Below are 10,671 nucleotides of genomic sequence, written 5' to 3'. Positions count from 1 at the left end.
GCCACCTGCCCGGGGATGCGGGTGTCAGGGCAGCATCCTCGGGCGCCGCGGATGGGAGCCGGGAGGAAGCGCTGAGGTTACCGACCGGCAGCGCCGCCGCCTCGGTGCCTCCTCCCCCTCCCGGTGCCTCTTCCTGCCCCGTCAGGCGAGATTTACCGCCTGAGCAGGAGAAGAGAAATGAAAGCGACGGTGCCCACGGCCCACCGGCCCCGCCGGGAGGGGAGGCCGTCGCTGGCAGCCCCCTTCTTCTGCCGTGTGCCTCCCCTGGCAGCAGGACACCCTCCCGCACCAAGCACAGCATCTCCCCGCGGTTCCAGCCTTCCAGGGTGAGGATCCATGACCTCTCCCTGTCTCCTGAGGTGCTTCATGGGGACAGGTTTCTGCCTGAGGGGTAAGGGCAAGTCTCCCCTTCCCAGCACGGGGCAGCCAGCCCAGCTCCATCACCTTGCACTGGGAATCTGCAAGGGGAGCTAATGGAGACGGGTGCTGGTGCCCACTGCAGGCTGCTCTCTGGAGCATGGATGCTGGTGCCCATGGCAGGATGCTGAAGGAAGGGCCTTGCCAGAGCAGAAATGCCCCAGGCCTTCTGTCAAAGTGACAAAACTGCTGTCCCAAAGCAAGGCTGAGAGGCAGTGACCTCCTTGGAGCAACAGGACTGAGCACATCAACTGCTCCTCTCATCCGGGAAGGTTTGGGACCAGGAAGTGCTCCTGTGTCCCGTGACATGCTGCAGAGCTTCCCTGGACTCAGGATTTCCCACTGCTGGCTCAGCCTGGCCCCGTTAGAGACTCAGGAGAGGTGCTGAGGGAGAGGCAGAGCTGCTCTCAGCCGGCAGCCTGGGTCCCTGTGAGCAGCACCCACCTGGATGGAGGCTGACAGCTGCCTTCTTCCCCTAAATTGTCCCTTTCTGACAAACTTCCAACTCCAGGCTGAAGTCTGCCAACCAGGAGCTCACTGAGTTTTCCCAGAGGTCGAATGACTTGGGAGAAGGTGGTTTCTGGAAGGGATGGGTGAGTTTGCCCTCCTGCCACGTGCATTTGGGGCCTCAGTGCTTCTGAAACCACCATCTGTGTGAGGGTGAAGGCAGGAAGTGTCTTCCTGCAGGGATGGCATCTCCAGAGAGCCCAGCCACAGCACAAAGCTCTTTTCAAGGAGGTGACTGGGGACAACACGGCTCAGGGCAAGGACCAACCCCTGCCAAGGCACCTCCTGGAGCCTCCTGAGCTGTCAGCAGATGGATGAGCACCAGCAGGATGAAGGGCACAGGGTGTTCACCACCCAGCGCAGCCAGGGGCCACTAGCAGCAGTCCTGGCTGGATCCATGTTTTTCCAGGATGAGAGAAAGCCAGGCTATTGGTACCTGAACTTCTCAAAAGGGCACCATCTCCCAGCTTTGGCGTGCAAGGATATTCAGACACAGAGGGAGCAGCTGTCCCATTTCATCAGAATGGCTTCTATGGAAGACTAGAAGCACAGAGGAGCTCCAGGCAAGCTGCAGCCAAAGCTCATTCCCCAAGATACTGGTTCCCACATGCTGGAACATTCTGAGCGCCAGCGCAGCAGGACATGTACTCCAGCAGGGGGACAGAATCCATGTGCACAGGTGTTCTCTGCCTCTGTGCAAGCCCAGGCACATCAGGATGTCCAGAACAGCAGCCCAAGCACCAGGGATGGCAGCCAGGCCAAGCCACTGGCAGAGACAGCAATGCTCCTTGGATCCATCCCAGCCCTGGCTTTCCATTCAGAGCCCAAGGCCCAGCTTTTCCAGCACTGATAACAGCTCTCAGGTTGAGCAGAATTGTTCTGTCCATATTCAGGCTTTGGATGCTGCTCTGGATGTGTGTCCTTGGCAGCAGGCTGGGATATTGATCTGCATCTCTCCAGAACAGCTCCTCTGAGAGCAAACCAGAGCCTGCAAGAGGCACAAGCAGAGATCCCTGCCCAAGGCAGGAGCCTCAGCTCAAATCAAATAAAACCCAGTCTGCATAACAGGACCATTGACTGAGCAAGCACAGAGAAACCAGGTCAAGTGAGCAGATCGCAAGGTAACACGCCAGGCTGGGGAAGAAAGGAGGATGGCCAGAGGGTGACAGCTTCCATCCTCACTAAACCTCACTGGGGTCTGTGGAGAAAGTTCTAGAATCTGAGTACAATAAAAAAGCTGCTCAGAAATTGCTCCTCAGATCTGGGTTAAGGGCTAGGGTTACCCTCAGGGTTGGGGGTGAGGGAGCCAAAGAGCCCAGAGCTCCTGGGACAGACCTGCCAGGGCGACTGTGGCAAGGGCCCAGCATTGCTGTTCCTACACCTTTCTGATCCTGACCCCCCCATAGGAATGGGCACCTCAGCCCCAGTGACAAGTGCCTCGTGCCTTAGGCTAAGGCTTCAGAGCACTTTGGAGCCTCCAGCTCCAGGGACACTGGCACTGGAAGGGCATCACAGCAGGGTGATGGTACCTGTGGGGTACCTGTCAGAGACTGGATGCTGCACATCTCACAGCCCTTGGACTGCCAGTGCCTGTGTCTGGTGGAGGGGCTGGCCAGGCTCAGCTAAAGGTGAGGCTCTGTCCCAGAGCCACCACACCCTGGCTGAGCTGTCAGGCATGGACTCTTGGCGTGGTGCTGCTCACCTGGGCCCTGGCTGGCCAAGCCACCAGCAGTGCCACCTCAGGGGTGGGCACATGAGGGGCTTAAAGGATGGAGCATGAGCTCAGCACATGGTCACAGCCCATAACCCTCATGCAGTGGTATTTCCTCAGATGAACACTAGAGAGGACCCTCAGCACCAACCAGGCCTGTGGTCTTTGGACAAATACACCTCCAGGCTCTCCCCTTTCAGCCTCCCATTAAGCTGTTCACACACAGCCACCTCCCCCAGCTCTTCTGAATTCCAGGAGAGCTGCAGCACCTGGCTTGGTGTCACCCAGGTCTGGGTACAACAGCACGAGCTGCTGCACATGAACACTCACAGAGCAGGGGAGGTCTCTGCTGGAGGCACCTCCTGGGGCCACCCCCTAAAACAAAGCCACTGCACCATCCTTCACACCCCACTTGTCAGCATGGGGTTGAGCCACAGGGTTTAATATATGATGTTTCTCCTTACAGATCCCAAGAACACCTTTGGTTTTCCCACTCACCACAAAGCCTCCCCAGCTCCAGGCTTACGTAAAACCACCTCAGCACTGCCTCAGACAGAAACATCTTTGGCTTCATAGCACACAAGCTCCTTGCCCAGCTAGGGAAGCACTTGAGGATTTACCCATTTCTCAGCCAGACCTGACTTCTCACAGAAGCAGCCCTTACACAACCTCCCACCTGCTGCAGCAAGCCTCCAGCCTCAGGACTCCAAACTTCCACCTCCAGACAGGCTTTCCTTGGCAGTCATAGAAGGACCATCTCTCAAGAGCAGGGATAACGAGTCACCAGACACCTAGTGAAAGCCAGAACTAGCAGCTCTTGTGCTTGGTTACAGTCTCCTTAGTGCCATTTGCAGTGACTCCTGTACCAGCAGTAGGAGGTTCTATGCTGAACCTGCAGTGACTGCCCACAGCTGGCACCCCAAGCTGCTGTCACAGGTAATTAAAAAAAACACACCACAGAAACTCCACCCAAGTACCAGTCGAATTTTTCAGAATAAAATGGAAACAATATTCCTGTTAACTAAACATTTAAAATCACAGTCAAAACAAACAGAATTAACAACTACTCCCATGTTACTCCAAGCTCAAGCTGTCAACACCAACATTTGCATTTTACATCCTCCCTCCTCCACACACAGAGCAGCGCACCCTGATTTAAGGTCATGGACAGGTACCTTGCATTTGGCATGGGGCAGAGGGAACACCTGCAGCGAGAAAGGAGCCAGTCCCTGCTGACAGCATCCTTCTGGGAAGAGCAGCTTTTCCATCTGGAGATGGCTGCAGGTCGCGCCGTTGATGCACACAAAGGAAGCAGCCAGTGAGCACACGTGTTAATCCGTTATTATTTATTAGCTGTACAGCAGTATATTCTCCTTCCCAGCTTTCAAACCCCATTACATATTTTATAACAGTATTTTTTTTTTTCCCGTGTTGGCTTCCTAAAATAATGAAAAATATCACACAGTACAGCTAAGTACAAAAATGCATCAACCTAGAGTCTGATAGCTAAACTGATAGCTCTCTTAAAAGCGATACATAGAAGAAAAATTTGTTTGAAATCAGCAAGACTGAGGCTCTATAAAAAGCTTACATATTTTAACATGTGACATTTTCATATACAGGCATCATTTGTATTTCACATTATTCCTTTTTTTGTCTTTATCAGAGATTCAAAAATTGTAGAATTACTGACCTATTAATAAAATTTCCTGGCCCAGGTTGAGGGCTGCAGTGACCCACTCATAAATCACCACTTTTGTCTTAACATAGGATTCATAAACACAAAATACAACTACAAGATAGAGCAAAGAAAATGTTATTTGTGAAATTACAACTCAAAAAGGTTAATTATATGTTTCAAATTGGTTGGATGGTCACATCCAGAGGGCAGTGGTCAACAGCTTAGACTCTGGATGGACAGCAGTGACTGGTGCCCCTCAGGGGTCCATACTGGGACCAGTGTTATTTACTATCACCGTTAATGGCATAGATGAAGGGATGGAGTACACCCTCAGCAGGTTTGCTCACACCAAGCTTAGGGTGCAGTGACACACCTGAAGGACAGGGCCATTCAGAGGGACCTGCACAAGCTCAGGAAGTGGCCCTTGGGAATCTCATGAGGCTTAACAAGACCCAGTGCAAGGCAGTGCAGCTGGGTTGGGGCAACCCTTGGGATCAATCCAGGCTGGGAATGAACAGATCCAGAGCAGCCCTGGGGAGAAGGACTTGGGGGAGCTGGTGGGAGAGACTGGACATGGCCCAGCCGTGTGTGCTGGGCTGCATACAGAGCCCTGGGGGCAGCAGGGAGGGGGAATTAAGCCCCTCTGCCCCACTCAGGTGAGACCCCACCTGCAGTGCTGCATCCAGCTCTGGGGTCCCTGGGACAAGGAGGACATCGAACTGCCGGAGCGAGTCCAGAGGAGGCCACAAACATGATCTGAGGGATGGAGCACCATTCCTATGAGGAAAGACTGAGAGAGCTGGAGTTATTCAGCCTGGAGAAGAGAAGGTTTTGGGATGACCTCATTGTGGCCTTACAGAACCTTGCAGGGAACCTACAAGAGTGCTGGAGAGGGACTTTTGGCAAGGGAATGGAGAGACAGGACAACAGGGAATGGCTTCAAACTGACAGAGGGCAGGGTTAGATGGGCTATTAGGAAGAAATTCCTCCCTGTGAGGGTGGTGAGGCCCTGGAACAGGTTGTCCAGAGAAACTTACTGCCCCATCCCTGTAAGTGTTCAAGGCCAGGTTGGACAGAGCTTGGAGAAAGCTGGTCTAGTGAAAAGCGTCCCTGCCTGTGGCAGGGGGGTAGAACTAGATGGTCTATAAAAGTGCCTTCTAACCCAAGCCAGTCTAATATTCTATAAAATACAATTTTTTGTGCTTCAAAACCAGATTTCACATGTGGGTTTCTCTTGTTCTGCAAGCAATAGTCTGGGTACATATTTTCTCTACCTTATCAACAGCTTTTCCAACATTTACACTTTATCAATTCTCGTCACTTAGTTTGAAAGGAATTAGAATACTGGGGTTTCTTTAAAATGCATTTTTGCATACCTCTTAATTAATGGAAAAAGATTAAAATGTAAAAAAAAAGTTATTTACAAGCTTGACCATTACAGAAATGCTTTGCAGAAAGCAAAGCATATTAAGGACAGAAACCAGTTGGAGCATGCCAAAACTACCATGTGCAGCCGACTTGGAGAACCGGAGCTACTCAGTGGGAGAAAGCAAAAACAAAAAAAAAAAACAAAAAACAAAAAAAACCAACCAAAAAAACATTTCAAAAGTCTAGAACCCTCCCAAGTCTGCATTTACAGTTAAAAACACTACTGAGAGAAGAGGCTCAAGGACTCTGGGAACTGGAAGGGCAAGTCCGGAGTGGTTTTCCACATACTCTAGTCAAGGCTTCCACTTTTGTATATTAAAACTTGGTGCATGTAAACACGGCCCTTGGACCAGCTTTACAATGCAGTTCAGAGCAAAACTAAATCAAGCATCTCAGAGGAAACCCTCAAGGACTCCAAAATATTTCCTAATGTTCCATGATCCTGTAATGCTAACATAAAACAGCAAGTTCTAGTTAAATCACATTCTAACATTGTTTTATTCCCAGTATGTTTGGTAAAATGGTCTAAAATGATGCACTTCCCAAAGCCAAGAAAAAAGATTAAAGGAAAAAAATAGATTTGAGCCGCTTAAACACAGCCCAGGCCAGTTCAGTCAGCCAACGTGGTCTTCCTCCATCACCGGTCCATCATGCTGAGAATCATCTCAGGGGTGAGGTCTCCATTGGGAGCTTCCACTACAGCAGGCTGAGCTTCCTCCTCTTCCTCTGCTGTTTCTGCATCAGGTTCTTTCTTCACTTCAACTATAATGTTTTCAATTTCACCAGTGTTCTGGTCTTCAACCTGAATGATTGCTGCAGCTGGAAGGGCAAAGACAAAGGAGGAGGGGGGACAAACAGATTATTTTACTGTTTCCAGAGCCAGCCTGCATGCCTCTAGCAGGTCTTTGGTAAGACTATTCCAAGGCAAAGGAAGGTGAGGCCCACAGCAAGCACTCCCCCCACAGTGGGGAGCAATTCAACCCACCTCACTCACTGAAGACCAAGCTTCTATTTCATTGCCCCTTTATAAAGACAGGCCCCCAGTACAACAGTTCCAGTGTGCATTTTCATATTAAACATTTTTCAAACAATGGATTTCTCAGAATAATGAACAAAACCAAAGCCCATATCAATATATGGGCCTAGAGACAAAACTTAAACTTAAGGGGAAATTGGTAATGACAAATTGATTATTAAATGTTTCCACAGAATAACCCCAGAGAGAAAACAGGCTACACTTGTATCACTGAGCAGACAGCCAAGCCACTGAGGAAGCCACCAACTCCTAACAGGAACTAATTTCCTGTCCTACTCTGAGGTTAAAATGTACTTACTTCGACTTTGCACAGTTACAATGTCTATTCTTAACCACATCCCTGTGGAGCTGAAACAACACCTGCACTGGTCCTTGCTCAGAACTAACGGCCTGAAGCAAGTTCATTTGTGGCAACACCTGCAAAACCTACTCAGGTAAGAACACCATGATGTTTTCACTGCCAGCTGTTTTCCCAAGGACTGTACGTTGGCAAAGACCATAACTGGTACAAAAAGAAGTGATCAATTTGCACAACTATGAAATGAAACAATACTAAGCAAACATAATGGCCTTTCTTTTTTAGCCTGGCCTGAAGTGGCCATGTTCCCTCGTGACCAGGAAACCCTTGCAACAAATTTCAAGGTAAGTTCTTAGCAATGTAGAGACAAGTACAGTTACCTACTTCTAAAATAATCTCATTTGCAGGGATCACATCTACAAGAATGGCCAAATCCAAGGAAAAGGTGCTAAAGCAAGCAGGGTAAGACCAGCTTCAATTAGTGACTTACGCTGGGATTGTTTTGGTTGTGCAGCAGTTTTGCCTGGTGGTCTTCCTCTTCTTTTCTTACTGGGAGGTGGTGCAGGAGCCTCTTGCTCAACTTCTGGTTCAGCCTCAATTTCTACTGCTGTCTCCTCCTCATCTTCATTATCATCCAAATCTGGTTCAGCATTTTCCTCTATAAGAAAGAATGCCAGATAAATCTTCAGTTTTAACAAGAATAAAACACATCCATCTACAAAAAAGCACCATCAAATCCCATCCAAAAGGGATGGATTTGAAGGAGTCAGCTCTGCTGAGAAAGAAGGCAAGCGAGGCCTTTGTTCAGAAGCTGTTGCCACAGACTGTTAATCTGTTACCCTCACTAAGAGGGAACAAGCTGTCCTTCAGAAAGCAAAAGGTAATTAAATTATGTTCGATGGTAAAAGCTACTCTGCACATGCACAAAAGAGCTCAGAGACAACAGCACAAGGGAGACCAAATAACACATGGCTGAGCTACTCCCAAGCCCAGCAGAGGGTCCAACAGCCCATCCAAGTCCCACCTGCACAGCACAGAGCACGGCATTGCACAATGGAAGGTGGGAGCCCAAATTCACAGCTTTTGAGGAACAAACCTCTTGTCAGGACACCCCCAGGAGAGCCACTAGGTGTGAAACCCATCCCAATGAGTCATAGAAAGCAGCTCTTGAGATCACCTTTGGTACTATGGGGTGTTGGGGAATTCCTGGCTGGGACATAATGCAGGAGGAAGGCCACTTTGGATCACAAAGGACTATTTGCAGGATGTTTAGGGGAGGAGATGAGGCTATCTCAAGAAGTGTGGGGAAAATAGAGGGGCAAGGGGATAAAGAGGTAGATCCCATGTAAATTGCTGTAGCAGCCATTCCAGGATCTCTGTGAAACAGGAGAACCCCAACAGGCATCCAAGAGCCAGTCTCCTACCCCTCAAGCCCTACACTTCATTCTTCACAACACTCCTTAAACCTAATAGATAAGGACCATCAACACGTTCAGAATGTGAAAACACAAAAAAGCAGTGAGAGATGTCAAAGAGAATAATATTGTTTGGACAGCAAAATGACTGCCCTTAAATTTGTAAGGCTGTTCACTACAGGAGTGGCTTCACTCAAGAATACACGGGCCACAAGGATACTTCCTTTTATCTGACTAAAGGGAAAAACTCCAGCCCACACTGGGGCATGTACAAGCTGCATGATTTTACAATCACTCAAGGGTTCCCCACCATGAGGAATTTATTGGATTTCTCAGATCCCACCTTTTTAGAGGTTCTTGACCTTCTCCCCTCAACCCAATGTCCATCAATTAACATTCTGACTAATACTGGGCAGCCAGGAGACAAAACTGTCACTGTTTGGTCTTTCCCCCACCCCTCCCATTAACAAAAATAGGTCTATTTCATCCCAGCTTTGCTCATAATTTTTAGGTATTTAGTAGTTGCCAAACCTCATGAAACTGCAGAAATCCACATAAACACAACAGTGAATAATGCAATTCCTCAAGCAGGTGATTAGCACATCTTTCTTACAGCTACTCAGCTCTCACTGGTCAATTCCTCATATCTATCAAATGACTTCTGAGGTCAACCCACACTTGCACTTCTACTGAGGCTGAAGGGATTCCCTCAGCACAGAGCCTGGCATCATTCACTGCATATCATCACAAAGCTCATTACAAAGCCTGACTTTTGATGAGCTTCCCCTACAAAAAACTGTTTTAAACTCAGACCAAAGCAACTAAATGAAATGTGAGTTTTCAGAACAGGCTGAACTCCCAGGAAGATTTAAAATCAGATACTAAGAATGCAATACTCCAGAATGCCACATTTTGAATTACCTTCCATCAGTTATTTTACCCTGCCTCCATTACCTTTTCATGTTTTAAATGCACAATTAGTTACATGCGCTTTATTCACCTAATACATTTTTCTAAATATCTATACAAACATGAGTTTAAGCATCAATATCTATAGCTTTTGAATCAAGGTTTGCAAATCATTTGATTATACTCATCCTAAAACTTGTTTGCCATGTGAAATTTTCAGATATGCATTGTCTAGCCAGAAATATCCCTGTTCTCCCAACCTACACCCCTTGATTAATTACACCAAGCACTCCAGATAAAAGACTAATCAGCAACACTCCTTTTGCAAAATCATCTTTGAACTGGTTGGTCTTGAGACTCTACTTGGCTCTTCCTGTTGAAGACATAATGAAGTTTTTCCTCTACCAGGAGACAAGAGTAGGACTGAGTTCTTCCTTCATATACAGTATTAATCTCACAGTATTAATCTCTCTTCATATACAGTATTAATGTCTCAACACCACTCCCTTGGATGTTGCCAGCCTTTCTCCACAGAAGCAGCCAAACTATTCAGTGGTGGAGTTGTCTGGGCATGCCACCCAGTAATGGTGAAGAATGATCAAGTCACATTTCATAGCAATGCACTGCAGAACCACACAGCCTCTTTTGGGACTCTGAAAAAAATTACCAGAGAGTTTCCCACACAGGCAGGGCAGGAATGGCACAGCTGACACAAGGGGTGGCAGAAAGTGTTTTTTAAACTACTGTCTTGGAACAGGCCTGGGACAGCAGGCTCTGTATTATCCCTCACAGACAGTACATCCCTCTGTACTTGGCCTTGTATCACCATGTTCTGTGTTTGCCAACCAGACAAGACTCTTTCAAGTGCCAGAAGAAACCTGCAGAACTGGCAAACCAGCAGCTAACACACAGAGTGAATCACAGGCCTGTAACTCTCAGAAGGTACTGAGCTGTTCTTACCACTATCAGAAGAATCTTCTTTCTTGGAACGCATCTTTCTCTTCCGGCCACGTTTGCCTTTCTTTGTCTCTCCTCCGTTCTCTCCTTCCCCACCATCTAGGCCAGAGCAGTTATCAGCATGTCTGGCCATTGTGTTCTACCCAGAGAAAGATCAGAAACACACAAAAAGTTAAAACATGCACTGAATTCAAGATCAGACATTCTGGCTCTGTATTTTCAAACATGTTTCTGGTAACTTTGCCTTTTGCTCTTTAAAGAGAGATTCTTGAGGGGAAACGGGTACATTCATTAACTTTATGAATGAAGTTG

The 10,671-nt window shown here is 48.1% G+C and overlaps 1 protein-coding gene across 11 annotated transcripts in view; it reads right to left on the bottom strand.

Annotated features, from left to right (window-relative positions):
• Window positions 1–3,966: 3,966 nt before the first annotated feature.
• Window positions 3,967–10,671, bottom strand: part of CTCF (CCCTC-binding factor) — a 35,262-nt gene continuing 28,557 nt past the window's right edge. For all 11 annotated transcript variants that reach the window (XM_064386909.1, XM_064386899.1, XM_064386902.1 and 8 more), the window contains 3 exons: window positions 10,363–10,498; window positions 7,569–7,736; window positions 3,967–6,563 (listed from right to left, as the gene is read on the bottom strand). In XM_064386909.1, the coding sequence (XP_064242979.1) occupies window positions 6,382–6,563; window positions 7,569–7,736; window positions 10,363–10,498 (486 nt within the window). In that variant the 3' untranslated portion in view covers window positions 3,967–6,381. The remainder of the gene's footprint in view (window positions 6,564–7,568; window positions 7,737–10,362; window positions 10,499–10,671) is intronic.

This window comes from Passer domesticus, chromosome 12 (assembly GCF_036417665.1).
Source record: "Passer domesticus isolate bPasDom1 chromosome 12, bPasDom1.hap1, whole genome shotgun sequence".
Taxonomy (NCBI): domain Eukaryota; kingdom Metazoa; phylum Chordata; class Aves; order Passeriformes; family Passeridae; genus Passer; species Passer domesticus.
Note: the sequence above shows the minus strand (reverse complement) of the source record. Positions and strands in the feature narration are given on the sequence as shown.